Raw genomic sequence first — 27,106 nt, forward strand, 5'->3', positions numbered from 1 at the left:
TTCGTGGCAGTGCTCTTCCAACTGTGCTTGACACCTTGCACACGATTTTACTTTGTCCTAACTGGTGCCTGGGAGCAAGAGAACTAGGTTCTGCAGCTCCTTCCTTAGATCTTAGTTGTGTAGATAAACCTTCAGCCTCCTTCAAAAGAGTTTCTGTTTGGCAGCTATTACAAACTGAAACTTTTCCAAAATGACCCTGAAATAGCCTTTCATTCTCTAACATTTTTATTATCCCTTAAAAAAAGAAATGCATCTTTACTAGAAAGAAACCATTACCTTTGTTTTTCATTATGTAATGAAAAACCTTTCTTTTCCACCCTTTTTATTCACATGCATCATTTGAGAGAGTTGCTTTTGCCACAAAGCCCTAAATATGTCATGAAATGATGAATAATTTGAATCCCTAGGGGCTTTGTAGCAGGAGAGGCAAATCCTGTGAGAGGATCAGAGAGGGAGATGGATATCAAACACGCCCCACCTCACTGTTCTGCAGCAGGCTTTCAGATGAGAGGTCACTCAGACTTCTGAATTTACTGCTCATTTTAAAATATAATTTTCATATTAGTGTCAATCATAGCTCATATCAGTGTTGAAGATGACTTTTTAAAATTAACAGGACTTTATCTCTTCTTCCTCTTTTTTTTTCTTTTATATTCCCTTCCTGAATGGCAGCCAGGCTTACAGATTAAACTGCAGAGTAATTTGCTAATGTTGTGTCTAACACAGTATCATCATTTATTTGTAGCCTTTTACTGGTGTTTATGATTATACATGAAGTATAAAATATTGAGAAAGATTATATCTAGAAAATATGACTTTCAAAGTACATTGATCATGTGATAACTGATAAATAAAAATGTCTATTTTATGAATGGTTAACTACATAGGTTTAATTCCTTATCTACAGCTAAATATTTGTGTTTAATAATATCTTGACAGTGGTGCTCAAGAGCAGATGAATATAATTAAAGAACTAAAAACATGATCATTTGAAACTCAATAAATATAGTTGATCCTCCTTCTCTGTAGATTCCGTATGTGTGAGTAGGGCTGGGCTTTGAAATTTTATTTGTAACCTCGTTAATACCTGCAGCAATTTGGTGGTCACTTCTGAACACTCACAGACATGTGCAGAGCAGTAAAATCTCTGTCACTCCTGTGATTATGTGCTGCCCCAGCCAAGGTAAAAGAAGGCAACACTCTACCTTTTTCTGGTACCAGGGATTGAACTCAAGGAGGGCTGAACTACACCCTGACATTTTCCAGTTTCTGAGGGTGAGTCTTGTGGAGTAGCCCAGGTTGGGTTTGAACTTGAGATGCTCCTGCCTTGGCCTCCAGAGTAGCTGGGATTGCAGGCATGTGCCAGTATGTGTGGCTAACACTCTGCCTTCTTCTTTCAGCTCTCATACTCTATAAACAAATGTCCTTTTCACAGCTACGGAATGCCATGTTTTTGTGCTTTTTGTTGGTAATTTTGCTGTTTAAAGTGGCCTTCAAACATAGTGCTGAAGTGGTATTTAGTATTTCTAAACTCGAGAAGGTTGTGCTGTGCTTTATGGGATAAAATGTATATGTTACATAAGCATCATTCATTCATGAGTTACAATGTCACTGGCCAGTAGTTCAATGTCTGTGCATCAATAGTTTGTGTCAAAGAAGTTATCTTTAAATAGAAACAAACATCAAACAAGGTTACATATTGATTAGTTGACAAAAATTTTGACTAGGGTCTTGCAGGAGACTAATCATGTATTTTCCCCAGAAGCAGAATTTTGGTATTTGTTAATTCAGTGTTCAAGCTAACTACTACACACAATGGAAATTATGTGTAATAAGCAGTCTGAAATTTTTTTTAGAGAAATATGATAGAAAATAATGATTTGAGCTTTAAAAATCGAATTTATCTTTACATTTTAAGAGAACGCCTTCCTTCCTTCCTTCCTTCCTTCCTTCCTTCCTTCCTTCCTTCCTTCTTTATAGACACTGTCCTACTAAGTTGCTACATTGCCCAGGCTGGGCTCATACCTGCAATACTCCTTCATCAGCATCCAAGAGTGCTGAAATTACAGGAGTATGACACCATGCCTGGATAAAGGAACACATTTCTGTACAGAAATGTAAGCATTTAGTAATAACAATTATTTTGTGAGATATTTTTCTCTATTTCCTCTAGCTTTAAACAGAGCATCACATGGCAATCAATGATTAAAGAGAAATAATGGAAAGTTTCCAGATGATAATTTGCTGCTTTATTCAAGGATAAAAGTAAAACCTATTGTTAACAAACATTTATAAATTTGCATGAAAAATCTTAACACTATTGTTTATAATCAGTGTAATAAGAAATGTTTTTTAAAGTTAGATGCAGATGGATCATTCTCAGTTGCATGGATTCAGCATGCTGAGCTGAATCTAACTCCATCCCACTGACTTGTACATGAGGAGTTCAGGGATACATTCTGCATTTTGCATACTGGAGAGGAAGATATTAGCAATCAGGGTCTACACCAGTGCTTCTGCTCATCCTCAGGCTGACTGTCCTCTGAAACCCTGTTGTCACACATGCTGGAATAACTGCCTCATGACAACAACACTTCAGGATTTATTTCATACAATAGTTATTCATAAAAATAATTGTATCAAATTTATTTACTGTAAAATTTAAAACAAATGTATTTATAACAGTTCTCTTTAACTTTTAATAATATTAATACACAACATTCATTTAGTGCTTATTTATACCATGGACTTTTTTTTTTTTTTGTACCGGGGATCGAACTCAGGTCCTTGAGCTTGCGCAGCAGGCGTTGAAACCACTAAGCTAAATCCCCGGCCCTATACCATGGACATTTTAAACTTATGTACATTGTTTCCTGTAATTGTCACAAGTCTGCCGAGGAATTCTTGGTATCCCCATTTCACGGCAGAGAACCTGAGCACACAGAGCACATCTAGATGCAGTGATGGGTCAGTGGCAGCCAGGATCACATCGTCCATGTTCCTCCCAACTTCTAAGCTCTCTCTCTCAAGTATGACGTATGGTGTTCAGACACCTAATGTTAATATGCTGTATTCAAGTAGACCGAGCATGATTTCATGCTCTGAAGAAAGAATTTATCTATCAACTTTGTCCTTGATTTCTCCATTTAGATGCACATTTCACATTTACTCCCATCTTCTCAGCCTTTTTCTCTTCTGTCTTCACATATTTCAATATACTGGTTACTTAGGACAAAACCTTTGAAGCCGTACATTCCCTCTCTGTGTAGCACATCCCGCAGCTAGCTTGTCAAAAGTTCCTGTCAGCAGTACTTTCAAAATATATCTAGAATCTGACCACATCTGTGCCTTCAGAGCCTCTAGCCTGATTTGAAACTCCATTATCTTTCACCAGGCTTCTCACATATGTGCTTCTGAGTTTCTGCCTTTGTTTTCTTACAGTGTATCTTCAACATACCCTGTTAGTTGTGCTGCTGCTTTTATTCTTTTTTGTTTTTTGTACCGGGGATCAAACTCGGGACATTCAGCTTGTGAGGCAGGTGCCAGAATCACTGAGCTAAATCCCCGGCCCCTGCTGCTTTTAATACTAACAGATCACCTCCTCCTCAGAACCCTACAGTGAATTTCCAATTGCCTCAGAGGGAAAGGGAAAGCGTTTTATAACCCCTACCTAACACCTTCACACACATCCACACACCTCCCACCTCATTTCCTTCTTTTCATTCTCATTACCCATTGCTTATCAAACAGGTCAAGCGTAGTGACCTCTTAGGAGCTTTGGACCTGCTATTCCCTCAGTCTTGCATCAGACCTTCCCTGAGGCATCCCATTTCTGCCATGTATATTTCCCCCTCCCCCCTCCCCCTCTCCCTCCTCCTCTTCCTCCTTTTTTTGAGACAGGGTCTCGCTATGTAGTCCTGGCTGGCTTTGAACTCACTATGTAGCCCAGGCTGGACTTGATCTTGCGTCAATATTCCTGCCTTAGCCTCCCGAGTGCTGGGATTACAGGCATGTGCCACTGCTCCCAGCCTACACTTCATTCTGTTCTTCCCTTAAAATTCACCTAATCAAGGAGATGTTTCCAAAATATCTTCCATCTGTTTTTCCCTGGTACTCACTTCTCTGTCTGGTTAGTGTTTTTTAGAGTACTTACCACTCTCCTACATTTATATTTATCTATTTGTTTAACATTAGTCAGTCATCCATATCTGAGCATTAATTTCATAAGATTAGACACATTATGTTCTCTGCTTATATCTATAGTACTTTGCACGATGCGTGAACTCTGTAAATGTTTACTGGAACAATACTGGTTCATCATCACAGCTCTATTATTTAGCACCTGCTCCCTGTCTTCAGTCTTCCATGGATTAAAGTAGATGTATACAAAGAACTAAGGAGAAGTTTGATCCTGCCACAGCCTCTATATCTGCTCCATTGATCACTAGATGTCGGCTGGCTTGGCAAGGATCTCTTCCTCTTTACTCCATATGCTTGTTCAGAGGAGAGGACTTGACTTCTGTCAAGGACACACACAAAACTTCAAGGAAAGTCAGGGTTTAATAAGCATCCTAAGTAATAGGATGTCTTTGTAAGAAACTGAAGGTCAGCTTTCTCAGCAATTTTTAGAGTGCCTGTGTGGTGACTGTAGGTGACCAAAGATAATAAGGGTTTGCCTTTGTATTTATTTTGCAGTTACAGAAGTGTGGGCTTATCCTTCAACAAGGGACTCTTTGATTCAGGAGAACTCACTTGCTTATAGACTAATACCAAAATCTATTTTTTCAACAAACATTTACCTAGTTTCTTTCTTTCTTTTTTTTAAATTTTGTACCGGGGATCGAACTTGGGACCTTGCGCTTGGTAGGTAGGCAGAGGAACCACTGAATTAAATCCCCGGCCCTTGCCTAATTTCTTGTAGGTATATGCTAGAATAAGCTAGTCACAGATGGCTCTAGGTTTCAGGAAACACAAAACCTCATGGGCACTGTCATGTGCCACTGTGGCCATCGGCAGTCCAGTGAGAGTTTGTTGGTGAAGCCAGAAGTGACTTCCCGGAAGAAGCAATGTTTAAGTTCTGAAGCATTGGTAGGGCTTAACTTGGAGGGAAAGAAAGAGAATGCTAAGCCACAGAACTAGTCTTGGGGGTGTGGCTTATTGCAAGAGAGGACTGAGGGTACCAGTGTGAAAAGGTACCTGTGCTGCTGGAGGCGACCAGAGCAGGGAGGAGAAGGAAGGTAACTTCAGGGAAGTGGATGGCAGGTTTGTGTCAGGTGACCACACTAACCTCTTTTCCAGGGTCTGTCCTGGTTTCCTGCTGTAAAAAATTAGTCACCCACTTTTACTGTCCAACTGTCCCAGTTTGTATGATAAATTAAATGGTAAATGGGTCATGTTAAGGAGTTTGCTCTTTACCATTAGACCGGTCTTCAGCCTTCAACAGTTTTTACCTGGGCAAGTGTGACGTGATCTGACTTGCATTTTGAAAGAGAGCTGTGGTGTGTGCAGCAGGTCGAGGAGGCCTCTGAGCTTGGCAGTTTGTCTATTGGGTTAAACAGTTGGTTAAATTTTCTCAATACCAGATAAGTTCAAAAAAGAAAAGAAAAAAGAAACGCAGAAAGCTATGTTGTCTGATGAAATAATTGGTTTATTGGATAAAGATGATTGATTTAATAGTTACAGATAAAGACATTTTCTAGTTTATTTGACTATAACCTGTGGCTTGTTCACATTGTTTGCCACATAGTCATACTGCATCGTGTTCCTACAGTAGAAGAGAATATGAAACTATCACAAGATGCTACCACTGCAAATCCAATGATGTAGAAGATCTAGAATTCAGAATCACATAATTAGTAAGGGGATTTGGTCCCAATGATTGAAGAAAGGCTGAGACACAATTGACTTGTTCACAGTAATACTCTGTCATATAATACTCAAGAAAATTTGCTGTCTGACTGAAATATTGCACCATCCAAGAATTTATTTCTTATGGATACTGTGCTCTCTCTTGTTAAAAATCTTAGGTATGACCACTCATTGAACTCAAACATTTATGCCCTTGGCTTAAAAATCTCAAGACTCTGAAGACTATACATCTAAGATATAATAGCCTGTAATATTGAAACATATTTATGATTAATGATTTTTGTTCAGGATTGATGGAGAGCTTGACAGAATATTTTGGTGAGGAGTAGAGAGAGTAAAACCAATTTTCATTTAAAAAAAAAAAAAAGCCAAGTGTATTGTAATCCCAGCATTGTGGAAGGCTGAGCCAGGAGATCACAAGTTAGAACTCAGCCTGCTCAACTTAGTGACTTAGTGAGACCCTGTCTCAAAAATAAAAAGATAAAAAAGGGCTGAAGCTCAGTGAGAAGACCCTGGATTCAATCCCCAGTATACAGCAGAAACAAAAATTAATGTTATGTAGGACCAGGGATTTAGCTCAGTGGTGCCACCACCTGCCTCGCAAGTGGAAGGATTCGAGTTCAATCCCCGGTACCCCACTCCCCCAAATTAATGTTATATAGGTGTTTTTATTGAGAACAGATTTAAATAGAATATTTGTATAAATTCCTCACTGGCAAATAAGAACTGGGAAAAATAACCTAAAAACTAATTAAAATAAACAGAGTACAAAAATAGTAAAGTCCCTGTAATATGAATGTATAAAATCAGAGTAACTGTCATTCTATTAGTAATTAGGATGTTATAAATACAACACATATGCATAAAGTTTTTTTTTTTCCTTTTGGTACCAGGGAACGAACTGTGGACCTTGCGCTTATGAGGCAGGCGATAGCACCATTGAGCTAAATTCCCCATATGCATAAAGATTTAAAATCAAAGTTATACTTCCTTACGAGTATTGCAGTAATAAAATGACAAACTCATATTCCTCAATTTTGACTTTTAAACTTAATATATTTACTTAAAATATTTTCTAAAAAAGAAATAAATGTGAAAATGAATTGAATATGAGAGAATCTTCAGCAATTTGAATAACCATTGGGTTAATAGCTAATACTAAGAAAACTGCCAACTTTTAGCACCTTCTGATTTCCCCTTTTAATTATGTGATAATGAATCTGATGTCCTAATGTTACAGAGTGTCCTCTGTTGAGGAGAGCTTTCAGGCTTATTGTGCATCTATAATGGAAATTCCTGACAAGGGCTGATTTACAAGGAGCAGAAATTTGTGGGCTGTGGACCTGAGCCTGGTATTTCATGATGAGGGGCCAGCATCTGGTGTGGCCTTCTTATCAGGACATCCTGTGGCCGAGAGGGAAATTGAGGCTGTGAGCACCAGGGCTAGGCAGATTCAAACGTATGGTTGAACAAGGAATTCACACCAGTGATCAGGGCAAGAATCCATCCCTTCACCCTCATGACCTATCACCTCTCAGCAGCCCCACTTCCCAGAATTGTTGCACTGAGGACGGAGTTTCCAAGCTTGTGCTGGGGGCCATGTTCAGCCTACAACAGCCAGAGTGTACTTTCTCCTGTGTGTGCTACTGCACTCTGGCTGACCTTGAGTGTGCTGCTGCACCTGTGGTGCTGGAAAGTGGGGTTAACTTCTCTGTCCTCTACATTCCACTAAGCCTGAACAAGGTGGGTAGATGTTTTCTTACATTTCACTGCTTTTATAAAAACAACTGTTAACACCTCCTCCCTCAACCTCCTCTGCTTCCATCCTTCCACCACCATTTGTCTTTGAGACACATTTCCTCAAGTTGTAACACCCCACGCTTCTTGCACAGCAGCTTCTTAGCACTGCTGGTATTACATAGGAACTGACTGACTACCTCCACCTCCGCTTCACTCCCAGCTTTCTTTCTGGTTAGAGTCAGGCACGTAGATTACTCATGCCACCTTCTCCCTCCATCCAGTTGTCTTCTCTGTCAGCACTCATGTCCTGTACTCTGGAGATTGACAGATTTTTTCTGCAAAAGGCAAAATAATAAAAATAGTTTGTAGGGAATAAGTCTTTATGACAAATACTAAACAGCGCAGGCTTAGCTAAAAAGTACCTTATATAATCCATATACAAATGGACATGGCTGTGCTACAAGAAACTCTACAGAGTAAGTACTCTGAGAAGCTGCATAGGAACTTGAAGGAGCTTAAACTAATGGAGTAAGGTACTTAGGAGGCTAGGAATGGGGTTTTGGCTCTCCTCAGAGACAAAGGAGAGTCATTGCAGGTTTCTGAACAATGATCAGATTGAAGATGTAAAGACACTAAGAGGGCAGAGGAGAAAAACAGAAATGAGACAGGAGCCTTTGGAAATATGTTGTGCACCAGGATGGTAACAGTGGAGGAGAGACAAGTGATTGGGCTGGTAAAAGTGAAAAGAGGAAAAAATGAGTCCATTTTTTTGTGCATAGAAACACACACACACACAGAGTTTTAAAAATGTAATTACAAATATAACTATTTTTTTAAGATTTACTTTCAGATAGAATTTTTGCTGTCATAGAAAAAGTCAAGAATTGTACTGAGGTTTTTATTTTAATCAACTGGAAATTCAGAAGACTTGATAAAACAGATTTTAGGGGAAAGATTAACTGTTTCTTTGTGCTTGTTTCATTCAAGATATCTATGAGATAAGCAAATGCACTGAATGTTTGCGATATCTGGCATTCATTATAACTTGCTCAATTTCATGACAAATGAACAATCTTTTCCATAAAAAATATCCTTAACCCAAGCTGAACTAGCTGTTCTAACCAAAAGAACATTACCAGATACACTATATCTGGTAGATGCAGATTGCTGTAACAATGCCTGCAGCTGTATTTATCAATAGCTTTCATTTTTTTCATTGTTATCTAATAAATTCACAAATAATTTCCATGTTTTTCATCCATTGTGAGCCTAAAATTGCAGAATGTTTTCTGTGCTTCATTTATATACATATATATTATCCAGAAGAATAAAGTAATGTGTATAAGTACTGTTAGCATAAAAACAGTTTTTGAGAAAAAAGTTGGGATAAGATATAATGGTATAATGAAACAACTAGCTGTAGATTTACATTGCAGTTCTCATTTTAGTAACATTTTAAACTTGTAGAAGGCAAATCAGGTTTGGAATAAATTATGCAAGAAATGAATTTTCAAAGACCTCTACTCTGAAAACCACAGCACTCTGAAAAAAGAGATCAAAGAGGATGTCAGAAAATGGAAAGACATCCCTTGCTCCTGGGTAAGAAAAACCAACATAGTGAAAATGGCCATATTTCCAAAACTGCTACATAGATTCAAGGCAATCCCAATTGAAATTACAACATCATACTTCACAGACCTTGAGAAATCAATCCAAAATTCATTTGGAACAGGAAGAGACCTAGAATAGCAAAAGCAATACTAGGCAACAAAGACAAGGTGGAATTATCACAATCCCCAACTGGAAACTATACTACAAAGCTACTGTGATAAAAACAGCTTGGTACTGGCAAAGAAACAGACCTTAGGATCCGTGGAACAGATTAGAAGATGCAGAAACAACTCCTGACACACTCAGCCACCTCATCTTCCTTTGACAAAGGAGCCAAACATCCTCACTAGAGGAAAGATAGCCTCTTTAATAAATCATGCCAGAAAAATTGGGTTTCAACTTGCCAAAGATTGAAATTAGACCTATATCTCTCACCATGCACTAAACTAAAATCGAAATGGATTAAAGATCTAAATATTAAAACAGAAACACTAAACTGGCTGGAAGAGAAATTAGGTACAACTCTTGAAGACATTAGCATAGGAAAAGATTTCATGAACAAAATCTCAGTCACAAAGGAACTAGCACAAAGAATCAACAACTGAGATCTCATCTTGTTAAAAAGCGTCTGCACAGTAAGAGAAACCACCAACAGCATGAAAAGACAACTCAAAATGTTGGAAACAATTTTCACCTATTGTTCCTCTGACAAATGTCTACTATGTAGAATATAAAAAGAACTTAAAAAATTCAGACCTCCAAAATTTAAAGACCCAGTCCAAAAATGGGTATCTGAAATGCACGTACATTTCTCAGACAAAGAAGTAGAAATAGCAAATAAACATATGAAAACATGTTCAACATCACTGGTCATTCAAGAGATGCAAATGAAAACAATGCTGAGATTCCACCTCACCCCTGAGATAATGGCTGCTATCAAGAAATCAACCAATAATAAATGCTGGCAGGGGTTGTGGGAAAAAAGGAATCTTTTTCCACTGCTGGTGGGAGTGTAGACTGGTGCAACCACTATGGAAATCAGTATGGAGATACTTCAAAAAACTAGGATTAGAGGACCCATTTGAGCCAGATAATGTGACATAGGAAGAAAAACTCGAAAGGGGAAGGGAAGTAGGGGAGCTAGGGGAAAGGAAAGAAGGGAAAGGAATAAATATGAGAAAAGAGAAAAATGGAAACAAAGTCTTTGTAAATAGGGAGAGGTGGAGGGATTGAAGGGAGGGCAGGGGAATGGGGAAAAAAATAAGAACCAAGATACATCATGTAAAGCTACAAATTTCCAACAATGAATGTCAGCATATTATATACCTAAAATGTACTGATAAAATTAATGAGTCAAAAAAGAATGAATTTTTAGAAAAGGGTTTGTGAGATGAGAGAATTGGGCTAGTGACTCTCTAGGGGAAATTTCAGTTATGAGCATTAAGATAACATGTTAGTTGCAAAGAGAGTATGATGTAATAAATTTTTCCATTAACTCTATTCTCTGAGGGCTAGTGTTAGAATAGCAACTTATCTGTTCAAGATGTTGATGAATTTGGCAAGATAAATGTTTTAAGTTTTCTTTGTAGTTATTCATTAAAAACCATTCCAAAACCAAACAAAATATATGTTAGACTTTAATTTGTTGAAATGTTGAATAGGGTCAGACTTCACACTTAGGAGACAGTAATTAACTTTGCATTGGTAATGGTTATATTATTTACTTCTTATTAGCCACAACTGTCTACAAACATAGAATTGCAAAAACTGTGGGTGGAAAGAAACTTACAGAATCCTCTCAAAGGATTCTCTAATCCAGTGCTTATCGAGTATTTTTATTGTGACCTAAAATTAAAAATGATTTAATATCATGACCTAATGCACACATATATATCAAGAAAAAGTTTCACAGAGTGTCCTTTAATGTGAAATGCACTTCAATATATTCTGTTTAATCTCTTTTATTTAGAAAAGAGGTTGTTCCATTTTTATTGCAGAAGTAACATCTCTTTATTATAACAAAATTTACTACTTAAGGAATACCTTTACCTTCCTATATGGTATTTACTGTCCCTCTTCCCTTACTTCTCCTATACTCACCAAAACTTTCAATAAGGTCCATAAAACATAGAGAGATAGACCTTTCTCTTTTTTAATATTCCTAATGGTTGAGGATATTCATGAAAGCCAGGAGGCTGAGGCAGAGAAAACAAGGTCAGGCTGAGATACATAGTAAGACCCTGGCTGAAAGCGAAGAGAGAGAAAAGGGGAGAGAAAAGAAAAGAGAATATCTGTGTGACATATGATTAGTTTTGTGTAAATATTGGAAGATATAACAACAAAAAGCTAACATACACACATGAAAAGTGAAGTGAGTTGGAACCACCAATTGAAGTACATAAGTGATATTTATGCAAAATTGAAAGTGGGAAGACTTTTCAAAATAAAGGAAACATAAGTACTAACTTATTAATACTAACTTTTCCAAGGAATTAAATCACTTTTCTAAAACACAAATTGGAGTAAGTAGAATGCACTTAAGCATTTAAAATATATGTCTCGATAATCTAAAATTGTTTTTCAAGGAAAACAAATATTTTCAGATATTACTAAATCTATAATTTAATTTCTCCTTTATATATATATATTTCTTTTAAATGATCAGAGCAGGGGGTTTTTTTACAGATTTTACAGAATTTAAAAGGATATAGAAAGCACATTACAGAAATCTTTTTTGAAATGAATTTGACAACTTCTAAGAGGTACCTTGGAAGACAAATTAATGAAACTAACTCTGGAGGAAATATAAAATTTGAATAGCACCTATTAAAGAAAGTATATTCCTAGCTTGAAAACCTACCTATATGACAACAGCAGGCTCATATACATTTTAACTGATAAATTATATCAAACAATTAAAGCAGAAAAAAGAAGGAACACTTCTCCCCTCATTTTAAGAACTCAACATTGTGCTAATCCTAAAACTGGATAAAGATAATAGAAAAAAAAAGTATGAACATAGATAGAAATTTGTTTAACAAAACAAACTGTTAGAATCTGGCAGTGTGGAGAAAGTGGTTTTGTTATAGGGATGGCATTGTTGGTTCAGCGTTGGAAGATCCACCCCCAAAAGTCATCATTTTAACAGAGGAAAGGAAAAAGCCATGTGATCTTGTCACTAGTAGGAGAAAAAGTATTGGACTAAATTCTACAGCTGTTCATGGTAAAAGCTATCAGGACACTAGAAGTAGAACAGAACCTTCTCAACAGATTAAAGACATGGACTCCATACTTCCAGCGAGAATGCCTTATATGAATGGAGAAGATACAATGCTTTCTCCTTAAGGTGGGGAACAAGGGCAGATATGCTTACTCTTTATCTGTCCATTAAACTTTGAAACCTAGGCCCCACCAAAATAGTCTGGCAATAAAATGATACAATTAGGGTAGGATTGGCAAGGTAGAAGTGAAATCTTTGTATGTAGATGAAATGATCATCTACAGAGAAAATACTAAGAAATCTCTAGGAGCCCCTAGAACTTGTATTTGAATTTAGCAGGATTAGAAAACACAAGGTATATATAAAAATTCAGGTCTGTGTATACTTGCTATAAATGAAGAATTGGATATTGAAATTTAAAAGTTATGTAGGAACACAAAGGACCTAGAAAAGTTAAAAAACAACAACAAACAAAAACAGTGTTAGAAGACATTTAGTACCTAACTTTAAGACTTCTTCTAAAGCTACAGTAATCAAGGCAGCATTGGTGTAAGGAAAGACATATAGATCATTTGAATAAAACAGAGAATCTAGAAATAGAAACACACATATATGGTCCACTGAGTTTTGAAAGATTATTTAACATTAACATTTTATAGAATATAAACTCAATTCAAGAGCCAAGGAAGAGATAATGTTTTCAGCAAATGGCACTAGAACACCTGGTATCCGTATATAAAAAATTAACCTCAACCCTTTATTTCCATACATGAAAATAACTTGAAGGGATCTATGAACCTAAATATGAAAGCCTAAAAGTATAAAACTTTAAGAAGAAATTATAAGGGAAAATGTTTATGAATTCAGGGTAGGCAAGAACTACCTAGGATACAAAAAACATGATGTATAAAGGAAAAAAATTGATAAATGAGATTCCATCAAAATTTAGAACTTTAAATGACATCATTAAAATGAAAAGTAGTCCTTAAACAGACCATATTTACAATGCATATAACCTATGACCATAATATATAAAGAACTCTTACAGCTCATTAATAGACAACCCAATTAAAAAGTAGACATAAGAAGATGATAAATAGCCAGTATAGCACAAAGAAAGGTGTGCAACTCTAGAATCAGAAAAATTCTAATTAGTACAATAACAAGATTGAATTATACACTCACTAGTGAGATGAAGTTCAAAGTTTTAAAAGCCTTGTCATGACTTTTACTTTTTGTTGGATTCTCCCCCTTTGCGTTTAATTTGTCATGCCCAATAGATTCATTCTGCTGGGTTTCCTGGGGTTGTGATCCTCACTGTCTTTTCCTAGGGTATTGTCTAAAATTTTTTGGCATGCCAGTTTGGTACTTATGAAATTCCTGAGGTGTTCTTTATCATCAAAGTATCTTATTTCTCCATCAGTTTTGAAAGATAGTTTTGCAGGGTACATCAATCTGGGTTGGAGGCTGTTTTCCTTTAGGGCTTGAAATACATCACTCCAAGCTCTTCTTGCCTTGAGGGTTTGCATTGAGAAGTCTGCTGTGATTTTGATGGGCTTTCTTGTGTATGAGATTTGTTTCTTTTCTCTCACTGCTTGTAGAATTTTGTCCTTCTGTTGGATTTCTGGAATCCTAACTATTATATGCCTATGTGTAGATTTTTTTTGATCAAGGCTATTTGGAGTCCTATATGCCTCACTTATCTGTATGTCAAGTTCTTTTCCCCTGCTTGGGAAGTTTTCTGCCATCACTTCTGTGAACAGTTTTTTAATGTCATCTGCACTCTCTCCTCTTTCTTCATTGACTCCAATCAGTCTTATGTTATTCTTCTTTGCATCGTCTAGCAGCTGCTGGGTTGATTTCTCGTATTCCCTTACAATTTTAAAGCAATTTTTCTTTTCCTGGTCACTAATTGCAATCTTATCTTCTGTATCTGAAATTCTATCCTCACATTGGTTCATTCTGCTGTGCAGACTTTCGATGGAGTTTTTAATCTCCTGGAAATCTGTTTGTATCTATTTTATGGATTCCATTTGTTTCCTATGTTGGGATTCCATCATGTTCCTCAGATCCTCTATTTTTTTTTTCTGTGTCCTCTCTAGATTTATTAATCATGTCTTGCACCATGAGCACAATCTTTGCTGTTATCTGAGTAATTATTTCTGATTTCTTATTTCTCAGATCCTCTTTTGTTGCCAGTTCAGGGAGTCCAGGTGGTTGAGTATCAGATTGTTCCATTTTGTTTCCCTTTGGGGCTGCTCTAGGTGCCCCAAAAGTCTGTTTTTGAGGCTTGTTTATGTGTCATCTCATTTCCAGGGGCGGGGGGTGTGCTTCTGGTGCCCGCGCAACTCACTTTCTCTGCCCTAGGAGTGTGGGATGGCAGTGGGGGAGCTTCCTTCCAGGTGCTGGGACTGGCTCAGCTTCTCTGCCCTAGGAGCGTGGTATGGCAGCAGGGGAGCTTCCTTCCGGGTGCTGGGACTGGCTCAGCCTCTCTGCCCTAAGAGCTTGGGATGGCAACGGGGGAGATTCCTTCCGAGTGCAGAGGAGGGTTTTTAATGAATTACCTGTTTACTTTTCTCTTTCATTAACATCTCTGTTATTTAGCTATTTATGGTTTTTCTTTCAAACAAAAATATGGATTGGTTTCTTGTGCTGTCATATGACCTATGTGGCTGATAACCATAAAGTCAGTGGTCACTGGTTGTGTCTCTCACTCTGCACCCTCTTCTGAGGTAGAAATCCTGCCAGGTAATAGATATTTTGACCAGCCAGTAACCCTATTCAATAATGTAGTTTTAACTAGCGTTGGGCTTTTAGAAGTCATCACAGTTTGCCTTAGGTGGTCCTGAATGTTATAACCTGGTCTTGTAATTGTGAATTATAATTATAACGTTTGTAATTATAATACATACAATCATAAATGCATATCAATGTATTTAATTTGCATGTGTATATGTATATTTACATTAAGTATTATATAAGTATATACGTAAGTATAATACATATATATAATATACATAATTACAGTGGATATTGAAACCTATTTAAATGACATTCATTCATTCATTCGTTCATTCATTCGTTCATTCATTTGTTCATTCATTCTTGCAGTAGTAGGGTTTGAATCTAGAGCTATCACAGGGCTATATTCACAACCTTTTAAAAAATTTATTTTGAGACAGGGTCTCACTAAATTGTCCAGGCTGGACTTACCCTTGTGATTCTCCTGCTTCAGGCTCTTGAGTAGCTGAGATTATAGGCATGTGTCACCATGCCTGGTTTGACTTTTAATCTTGAGCAGGAATGTGGTGGGAATTTGGGACTAAAAATGGTGATTATGGTCAGCACAATGAATTGCTGTGACCCTAGGGACTGATCCTGGGACTTAATGTCCATTTTCATGTAATTTTAGCATCATTTTAAAGTTAATATGGTAGAGGACCCCACTAAAAGTGCTTAATTAATTTTGAATCATTAAGTATTAGCAGTACATTACTTTAAATATAATTTGATACTAGTTTATATTAACTTTAAAAGCAGATTTTCTTTTTACTGAAGAGAAAATAGTTGAAGTTTATAAAGATAATTTTTCAATTTTGGATTTAGAAGCTATTTCAATTTTTGCCATTTATTATGGGATATATTGGTAGATATTTTGTCAAAAACGCATACCTCTTATGTAGCTATAAAATTATGTGTTCAAATATCTAAAAATTAGAACAAACTATGGCTCTTATTCCTACTTTATTTGTTTGCCTTGGCCAGTAAAGCCAAACTCCCAAATTTTTATTTATTTATTTTGGATAAATAATACATTAATGATGTATTCATTATGTATTTGGGATACATAATGAATACATCCATGGTGGGGAATTGGTACATATACATATCGAATCTTAGACTTTTTATTTCCCCTTCCCCTCCTCTCTTCTCTTTTCCTCTGTCCCTAGATCCTCTTCTCTTTGCAAAAGGTTTACCTCTTTATTTCCTGTCATCTTTTATTTTGCTCTTTAAATTATTAGTACTTTGGGTTTCTCATATAAGAGTAACCATCTCAAACTTTACATGTCCAAACTTTAAAAGTGTTATATTAAGACAAGAACAGGAGGGCTGGGGATTTAGCTCAGTGGTTCTGCCACCTGCCTCACAAGCTCGAGGTCCCTGAGTTCGATCCCTGGTACAAAAACAAAAAACAAAAAACAAGAACAGAAATTCAAAGTATAAATGCTATAGACAACTATTGACTTTTGCAGTAATAAAAACAATGAATATATATCTGTGTCTGCATTTAAATTTTCCTCAGTTTGAAGTGAAATGAGTCATATACATCTACCTATATTTCAAAAAACCAGACCGAATATGTTTTTCAAATTTACTGAAGCTAATATTTTGTTTTGTAAAGATAAAAAATAAATGGTGTCATTTTATTAACTGTATTATTTATGTTATAGGAAGTAGAGATTAATGAAAACAAAGCATACATACAGATTTACCATTAGTTTTCTACATATTAGTTTGATTTTGAATTTTGTTTTCAGTGCTTCTGTGTTTTCTGTTTGAAAAGTTTTCTCTCTAGAAATGACTGACTTTGTCACAGAAGACCTGGTAGTAATGGCTGAGCTAGAATTTCCTTCTACACTGCTGCCATTTGACTGTTAAAAGGCTCTAATACTCATATATAAATTTTTTTTTTTTTTACAAAAGAACTCAATGTTGGTATCCGTTTGGAGAAAATCTTGGCATGTTGCAAGACCTTATTTGGCTAGTCCTTGGTTTAGCTGTGAATTATAATTAACTACTGATGGGAGGATAAAAAGGATCTGACTTACAAGTTGCCGTTTTTTCATCCCAGTATGTGAACCAAATCCAGCTGCCTCCATCTCTTTGCAGCATAGCAAACCTAAAAATGCAAAAATTCCCTGTGTTATAACCAAAGTTATTGTGATTAATAGCGATTAAGAGAATGCAATACAATCTCTTCTGTATGAATTGCTTTATTGGTATTATGGTAACATTGGCAGTATTGCCCTATCATGTCAGTTTTAGAGAATTACACTAATTCTTTCATATTTTCTAAGCCAAATTTGTTCTTTTTTTGCTAAAACTTGCTTATGTTAGAGAAGAATTATTTGAGGCTAGTGTCGTCAGTTGCATATTTCAGACCAAGTCTATCTTGGTTATTTAGCTATTGTTGCCTAACAACTTATACACTAGACTTTAACAACATCAGTTTGTTATTTGCGACAGTTTTTTGTGTTGCCTGGGTTCAGTCAGGTAGTTTTCCTGTTCACACTGCACTGGTCAGGGAGTGTCACGGTGACCTCTCATCCTTTGGGATTTCTCTGAATGTTCCCTTTAGTCTTTTAGTACTAGTCTCACACAACTTGTGAGTTTTAGCCCAGCAGGTGGTTTCCAAGAGGAGAGCTTCCTTTTACAGAGCTTTTTGCATCACACCTGCTAAGCACTGAAAGCAAATCACACAACCAAGTTTAGAAGCAATGTAAAAGACACTGAAGTCCACCAAAGTACTTGACTGCCGGATCTCCCTAATAAATTTTAGTGGACAACAAAAGGCAGTGAGGCTAGGTTGTAAGGAAGAGTAAGAACCAGTATAATTTGAACCAAATAATATGTTCTTTAAATGACTTTATGAAGTTTGTACTTTGGGTTTCTCATATAAGATTAACCATCTCAAACTTTACATGTCCAAATTTTAAGTGTTATATTAAGACAAGAACAGAAGGGCTGGGTATTTAGCTCAGTGGTTCTGCTGCCACTGGGTGTGGTGGAGCACACCTGTAATCCCAGCATTTGAGAGGGTGAGGCAGGAAGATTACTTCAAGTTTGAGGCCAGTCTAGGCTACATAGTGAGTTCAAGGACAGCCTAAAGTGCATAGTCAGACCCTGTCTAAGAAAACAAACAAAAAATTTAAATAAAAATAATTTCACAAAATTATAATGAATGACCTTGATTTTAATTTGCTTAGGTGTGAGGAGCACTATTAGGAAATGGAGGAATTAATGCAATACTGAAACTGAAGCAAGTGTCTGCACCCTTTTGGCCTTTTTTTGAAAGATAATAAATCTCCATAAAAGAATATATTTGATTTTTTTTTGTTGTGTGGACATGTGTTGGAGATTGAACTCAAGACCTCACACATGCTCAGCATCTGCTCTATCACTGAGCTCTACATCCAGCCCATGGTCATTTTCCATTTCTTTTTGGCAAATGTGTAATCAAAATGGGAAGATGTACCTTATAAGCAGCTTTCACATGGATTCTATTTAGAGTATAATTCTCCTACTCTTTCCTTCTTTTCCCTGGCTCACACATTTCCACCTCCTATGCATCTCTGTCTCTCTGTCTCTGTCTGTCTCTCTGTCTCTCTCTCACACACACACACACACACACACACACTCACACATTTTTTCCCCCATGCTATTATAATGTCCATGACATAGGATAATTTTTGGAAGTGAAAATAATTTAAAATTATATTTTATATAGTGTGTAAATTTTTAGTCATAATATAATTTTTAGTATGTTAAATGTCCTACCACATAAAATACTGAGTCACTGGAAATTTTCATATTCCTAATATGAAGTGGAAAATTAATAATTTCCTAAGGGTTTAGGAAGTGTACAGGGAAATACATGTGATTACTAACTAACTCTGTTAGACATTGTTTCTCTGTCCTCAAAATTATACCATCATATTTTAAACTGACACTCAAAATGATTTTCTCTTTTTATGAAAATTATTTTTACTCAGCACTACTTTTTTTTTCTGTAGACACCGTACTATTTTTCTGCTCTTTTCAATATTATTTAACCCTGACAAACCAATTCATGTGCCACAAGCTATTTGGGAAGTAGTTTGCTAACACATGTATTTTATTGAGTCCATGTAGTAGGGTGAATAAGAACAAGGTCTTTGGAATCATCCAGCCCTAGAGTTTACTCCTCCCCTGACCAAGCACTTGCTGTTAACCTGGAAGGTCCCTTAATGTCTCACATCCTGTGCATGCTCATTTGGAAAATCCACTGGGTCCTGATGGTCTTTGTATATACTGCACAAAATAACTCTTGCTAAAATTATTGTGTATGCCATAATAACCACTATAATTATAAATTTTATTGTATCATTTAATCCCTAAATGAAATATTAAAATGCATAGGAAGATTTTATCAAATGTAAATAAAGTTTCTTTTCTCAGATAATTCAAGGGCCTTGATCCAATCAGGACCCTTTGAGGAGCTAACACCTAAGACTGCAGCAAAATCATACAAGCACACAGGATAGGAAGAGTGATCTTGTGAAAACTTGAACACAAACCACCAAATTGATAACATGTAGGTGAGAGAAGAGAATTAACCGTGGGTCAGCTAACCTTTGGAAGTAGCTTAGCCTCAGAGACACTGTTTTCTCCTTGTAAGTTCCTTAAAGTTCTAAAATTTAAAATTTTGTTCCAGATAACCATAATACTGTTTTAGTTTGTGAAAATTAATGTTTAAACTTAACTTTGAGCACACTTCAGAAAAGCACTGCCAAGATGCTTTTAAAACAGTTTTTTCAAATGCTACTCTCATTATCTTCCTAAAATTTTCTCTAGAAACATTCCAATTAAGCTAATTCTGTGTGTCCATATGTGCAGGAGCAACAGTCATAGCAAGAGCGCCATGCAAAATGCTTCAGCCTCATGAGCCATGGTGTGGCAAAGCTGGCCTGCAGTCAGTTTTAGGCAAACAGCTGTGACCTGCACAATGACACAGTGTTATGTGAGCAACCATTAGACAATCTGCAGTTCCTTTGGTGTAAGAATGAATCGACAGCTATTTACAGAGAACAGTATAACATTTGGCAAGACTAAATAAATTTTTCAACCCTTGAGGAAATGTTAAAAAAGAAATAAGAAAGGTGAAAAATGCAGGATACTTTGGATCACGAAACCATGATGAAAAACAGATGATGTTTCTGACTGTGTAAAATCATCTGCTAGATGGTGTAGAGGGATAGACTGACAACAGAATGAAAGAGTTAAAAATCATACAAGGAAACAAATGCATCCTTAATGTTATTGTAAACATGGAAGATTGCTATTAAGACTGTGTCACAAAGTGAAAATCACAAAGATTCCATGTGATTATGTTTCTCTAGTTTATTTTATAAACAGTAGAAGTAAGGTCGGGCATAAGAAAGGAAGAAGAGAAATATGTGTGTAAGTAATCCCAAGTAAAGATGATGTTGATTTGTATATGGCACCAGTAATAATCATTTATTGTGATTAATCTCACATGGTCAAATGACTGATAAGACATATTAGAGATTGTTTTGTACGTGCATGATGTCATAGGAGTGAGCTTGGACGAATGGTTTGTCTTGAACCATTATCACATGCTTGTTGGCTAAGGGGTTTTATATCCTGTGTATGATCATCAGGCTTGCATTTTTAGCAACTTGTGGCTTGGTCAAAAAGATTTCATTTCTAGAAGATGATCATTTATAAGTGTGATTAAGATAGTGGTTAAGTCATACTAAGAAAGTTTTATTCTTGATATGACCTACAGTCAATACTGCTTCTAGAATTGTACCTGAAATTGCCTTCTTTCTTCAGCTGTACAACTCTGAGTAGCACCCCCGAGATCTCAACTCTACTTAAAGCATTTTCCTTGAGTAAGTGGAAGAATGTAGTGCTTTCCTTCTGTACATGTGAATTTTACTTTTCCATTTAGCTTTGATAACACGAGAAACCAACTTATTTTCCAGAATAATTTTCAGTTAGTTCATTAAGTAGCCATGCTTTTACTTGATCTCATTTAAACACTAACTTTGTTAGGCATCTTTGAAACTGTGTCAGGAACATCACTAAAATATAGGTCATGACCTGTCTGTCTTTAAAATGGTAAATAATCATGACGTTGTCATTAAAAGCTCTTCATTTTTCTTCAGCAGCCTAAGTTTAAACAAAGGTAAGCAGCATCTCTGTTACTGGCAAATTGAAAAATGCTCCTCACACAGTTAAATTTACAAAAGAGTTCCTTGCATATCACTCATTTTATTTTAGACATGAATAGCTATACCAGGCTTTGGTGAAATTTTCTAAAACTCTGGTATGGTAAACATTTGAAAATGACTTTACCATGTGCCAGATTTCTGTGTGAGATGCAAAGCCTTAAAAAATGTGGTTCCAATTTAGTAACATTGATGAGAAGGAAATTCTGTGTGATGAAGGAAAAGGTATTTCACTTGGGTAATAAAGATAAAATATGCTGTATCCGTGAATTCACCAGTGACACTACAGCAAACTAGTAAGAGGAGGAGGAGACTCATTGTGTTCATCTTTCAGGTGCTCAAGCAAAATAGTCCATTTCTCAGATTGGCCACAATCCCAACTACCTCCATTGTAAGCCTCTTCCTCATGTTAAATATAGACAGATCCACATTCTACAAGTAATTATCTGTAATTTGGGTTGAAGCAAAAGTCTCTCTTCCCCCACCTTGGAGAAATTTCTGAAAAGGGATTCAAAAGATTTTTTGGTGGGTCAGCAGTGAAATCTATTTTAGCTTCTCCGGTTGCTGAGACACAATACTACTCACCCATAATTTAAAGGAGGAAAGTTTTAATTTAGCTCATGGTTTCTGAGGATGCAGTCCATGGTCTATTATTCCAAGACAGGAACCTCATGGCAAAATGTTAAGGTTGAGCAAAACTGGTTAGTTCATAATGGCTAGTAAGCAGAGCAGCACTAGCGAGGAAAGAGGCCAGGGACCAAATAGGGTACCCAAAGTCACACCTCCATGACCCATCCAGGCACGCTCAGTGTGTTCTTCCAACACCTGGGGTGGATCCTGAAGCCAGTCAAATTGATATTCCACACTAGTCATCACAAGATCCAAAGGGGATGGAATTGGATTGGAAGTCATGGAGAGTGGGAATTTCATGGGTGCTATTGATTATCTCTCCAGATGGTTGTAGTTGCTGTGATAACCTAAATGTTCTTTTCAATAGATATTTTCCATATAATGGTCATCACTGCATGGGGAATATACTAAGAATAGATCATAGTAGAAATCTTTGTCCTTTCTGTAATAACTATTGTGAAAGCAGCTGTGTTCTGGAATTTTGTTGTTTTCCCTGCCTTCTCTTGCCCACAGTGAAGGTCAAGCCATCTCTGCAAGGGATTTGGATGAATATTACTATTTGTGTGGGGGAGAGGGGTCAAGAGAAGAGATTATGCAAAAATAGACAAAGCAGTATGGAAATTATACATACGTGGTTTAGTGTAGTATGAATCAATTAGTGTTTTAAGTTCAGAAAAGGCATACATTGATTTTAGCTAGAATTAGTATAAATCTAGCTCATTGGAAAAATGTATATGAATTTGAAGAAGATGTAGATTACTTTTATCAATAAAGTTCTAAGTATTCACTTTTAGCTAGTGAGTTGATATGGGTTTTGGTGCCTTGAATAAAGAACATAAAAACTATGGTTTTAGTTTTTTAGTTTTTATTTTGAATTATTTTAATTAGTATATGTTTGTAGTACATAATGATTACATGTATTGTGGCAAGTTGGTACATGTACATAATATATCTTCTTTTTAACCTCCCTTTTTCCTCCCCTCCCACTCTCCTCCCTAAAAACTGTGCTTTGGTAGGTTGGGCAGGGAGTGCTGTGTAGAAATTCCAGGGCAAACAGGCGAGCAGAGGCAGGCCATGTAGCAGACTCCAGTGATCCCTCTTGCTATCCCTGCTGCACTGATCATGGCATGAGTTGGTGAAGCAAGGGTGACAGTAAAAGAGGAATGGCAGGGAAGTAGAATTGCAACAACTTGGTAACTTTGGATATACAGCAAAATCATTAACATTTATGTAGTATTTACCTGGCAATACCTGCATTATTTAATTTTATTGTGTCATTTAATCTCAACCATTATACGAAGTATGGGTACTAATATAATGATATTGTAAGTTAAGTTAAACTTGCAGACTTAAAATAATTATTGGAACCCAAACCAAAACCTTGGGTCTGTCTGAACCGTTAAAGGACACTGCCTTATCCCAGGCTAAAATAAAGATCTATATTAACATTTCTTATTTAGGAGAGATGCGCATTAGAAGGTGGGCTTAATATTGAGTGTTGGCATGAGTATAATGCAAACTTTGTTCTTTTTATTTTATTTTCAGTACGACTTCATGACAGCATATCAGAAGAGGGCTTTCATTACTTGGTGTTTGATTTGTAAGTACATAATGTTCATTTATTTTTGCAATCTATATGAAGATCATTTTTAATTAAATATGATTTTTCTCTCTGTATAGTCTAAAGTAATAACCATTGTAATACTTTAAAAATATTCTTTAGGACTGTTCAACTCGAATTCTTTTGAAAAAGGATGTCTACTAAGCAAATTTTGTTTAAAATTTAACTTAGTCTTCATAAATGAAACAGGTATGACTCTGTTTTCCTTTCCATTGTCCAGTGTGATTTATAAGTAGTTTTCAGTTTTACCTTGGGGTACAAAAATGGATGACATAAGCAAAATTTTCCTTTTTTTTTTTTTTTTTGTGAGTTTGTAAAATTCGTCTTATATAAAAAGACTCGAGGAAAAAACTGATATTTAATTTTTTTTTAATTCAAACTAATCAGGACTTTTAAACTATGGTCTTATCAACAAAAATGAAGGGAAAATCATAACTCCTGAAAGTAATATATGAAAACAGGCCACATACATGGGTGGTAAGAATTTATTAAGTGTGTGCTTTTTGCAAATTAATTTATACTACTTATGATGAGATTTTAAAATGCTCATATCATTTCACATAGTAATTTCATTTTTGGCAACAAGTCCATGAAAAGTATGCCCTAAATTCAGATAAACTTTTATATTAAGAAGTGTTCATTGCCTCTTCCTTTATAATGAGGAAAAAGAAGAACAAAACCAACTTACAGGGTGATAGTTGCATAATTATAATACATTCACTTAATGGACTACTGTAGTATTTTCATGTGATGTTGATAGAGTTTTGGGAAATAAATAAGAAACAACTATTTCCTATAACATGAATCTAAAGATAGACTTAATTCTAGTTTTGGTTAGTTCAGCCTTCAATGATGTCATAAGAAACCTTACTGTTTTCATCTTTTGATCTTTTTGCTGATGTTGTGGGCTTGTCTTCTTGCTCAGGCTCTTTGGGTCTCAAGTTGATTGTTTCATTTCTGAAATCACAGTGACTTACAAAGTCAGAAAAAGGGAATAGCAATTCCATTGCACGCTTTTTCTTTATCTAATGGGAAAAGCTTTCTCAGGAGTCCCTCAGATGGTATTTGTTAATGAACCCTTATTTAGAATTATTCTTAAGTCCAGATACTCTTGTTCCTTGGTATCTGTGGGCATTAATTTTTTTAACCCTTACAGATACCCAAATCCATTGATATTCATGTCCCTCATATAAAAGGTAATTTTTACTTACAACCAACACACATACTCCTAAATACTTTAAATCATCACTAGACTACTTATAATACCTAACACAAAGTGCATACTATGTAAATACTTGCTATATTATATTGTTTAAGGAATAATGATTCAAGCAGAATGCTGTACACATTCAGTAAAGATGCAAAAATTTGTTTAGAATATTTTTGATCTGGCATTGGTTGAATCTATAGATATGGAACACACAAATTTGAAGGGCCAACTGTATTGGAAAGTGAATGGAATCACATTGGCATTGATTAAACATGATTCAATCTGTAGGTCCAGTGAGGAAAGAGGCTCCCCTGAATTATGTAACCCCCAGCTTTGAACAAAGTCAAATCATAATTTCATTATCAAAAGAAGGGTAGTCTTGCCTGTGGGTGAGGAGCTAAAGAGGCCTGCCATACTGGGGACCCACGTGTGTGCTGAAAAACAGGAATATCCACTGTGAGGCCTGCAGGCTGCATGTGGCCCTGGACTGTTAGTAATGAGGCCCTTTAACACAGTAAATTTTTAGCATTATTGTGTGATTTTTAGTAATATTTTTTGTATCTCCTGTGGTGCTCAAGGGCAGGCAAAGTAGGCAACACCAAGAGGATGCCATGTAGGGAAGAGCACGGAGCATTGCTGACTCTGCCTCCTGCACCAGCCACACACAGTCAGTCCATTCAAAGCCTGCATGCATTGGACATTATGTGCACTTGTGTGATCCAGTGAGGAAAATACAACAAAACCCAACCTATGACATGACTGTGCCTGTGAAAACAGGCATTTATTGTATTAGGTAGACATGCAAATTTTCTTATTAAATTTAGGCTTGTGGTATCATTTATTTCATAAATAGTTTTATAAATCGAAATATTTAAAAAGAGCATTTTGTTACTTATATACATTAACTTTTTGTCAGGTAAAAGGCCAAAGACCAAGACCAGACCAGGCCACAACAAGCCTTTATTAGGGGAATAGATCTGCCGGGCTGTCTCTGAACAAAGGAGAGACAAAAGCAATATGGCCGGGGCAGGGAGAGTCTTTTATAGAGACTGGGGTGGGGTTTGTAGGGGCTGAGGCAGGGTTGAATGAGGTAGTGACTAGGGAATGGAGGAGTTGGTGACATCACTAGATGGTAGGAGGTGAGTGAGTATTAGGTTATTCTCTAGGTGGAAACAGGGACATGCTGGGAGGAAGGGTTTGTTCTTTGATGGAGCAACCATCTTGGCATGATGTCACACAGGAAAGAGGGCAAGACACAATAGGAAGAGGGCAGCTACTATACATAATAGCTGCTGAGGTACTGGGAGACCTATCACTTTTAATTTTATATATAGCCCAAGACAAACCAAAAGTTTCACTCAGTGCAGCTCAAGCAAACCAAAAGTTGAACACCATGTTGTAAAATAAAGATGGTGGCTCAGCTCATGCATAGTCCTGCTGTGCAGGCAGCTCTTCTGGTCACAGTCCACCCTCAGGTTGCTCACACTGTAGTGTGGTGTCACTCCATGCTGTCCAAGTGGTCCTTCCTCCTCAGTCCTCCTGCAGAGTTCCTGTTGTTCCTTACTCATCCCATGCTTTGTTCTTCTTTCTTGATGTTTGAAAATCCTTCCTTTTATGATTTCCATTCTTGAACTTTCTTTAGACATTTTATCAAAATAAGTGTACTATCAAAAAATTCTTAGTTTTACTTTTTCTAAGAATGTCTCAATGATCCTTTCCTTCCTTGAGGATTTTTTGCCAGATATAGAATTATAGATTGCTAGTTCTTTTCTTTCAGTGTTTTCTCACATCCTTCTTGAGGCCTTGGCGTTGATGTGAAATTTATCACACTAATTATTTTCCTCCTAAAAATAAAATGTTCTTTCTCTCTGGCTGCTTTAAAGATTTTTCCTTGGGAAAAAAAAAAAATGATAGCAAGTTCCATTATGTGTATGTACATGCTCCTAGGGTGATTATAAAATGCATGTACTCAAACATGTACTAATAAAAAGCTATGATTGTAAAAAAAAAAAAAGATTTTTCCATTGTCTTTTGTTTTTAGGAGTTTTACTATTACTAGTCTTGACTCACATTCTTAAGGTTTATTTCATTTGGTTTTTTGCTTGGCCTCATCCTGCTATCAAATCTCCATCTTTTATGCTAAATCACTCTTTCCCATTGGTACCAGGGAATGGGAGTGGAGTAGGACAAAG

At 36.3% G+C, this 27,106-nt stretch overlaps 1 protein-coding gene across 39 annotated transcripts in view; it reads left to right on the forward strand.

Moving 5' to 3' along the window:
- LOC101711305 (calcium/calmodulin-dependent protein kinase type II subunit delta) overlaps positions 1-27,106 on the forward strand; it is a 342,306-nt gene that overhangs the window by 166,304 nt on the left and 148,896 nt on the right. For all 39 annotated transcript variants that reach the window (XM_087199289.1, XM_087199257.1, XM_087199272.1 and 36 more), the window contains exon 4: positions 23,629-23,683. In XM_087199289.1, the coding sequence (XP_087055415.1) occupies positions 23,629-23,683 (55 nt within the window). The remainder of the gene's footprint in view (positions 1-23,628; positions 23,684-27,106) is intronic.

Source organism: Heterocephalus glaber, unplaced genomic scaffold (genome assembly GCF_053883595.1).
Source record: "Heterocephalus glaber isolate CG9 unplaced genomic scaffold, H.glaber_assembly_v1.0 deba00001690, whole genome shotgun sequence".
In the NCBI taxonomy this organism is placed as follows: Eukaryota; Metazoa; Chordata; class Mammalia; order Rodentia; family Bathyergidae; genus Heterocephalus; species Heterocephalus glaber.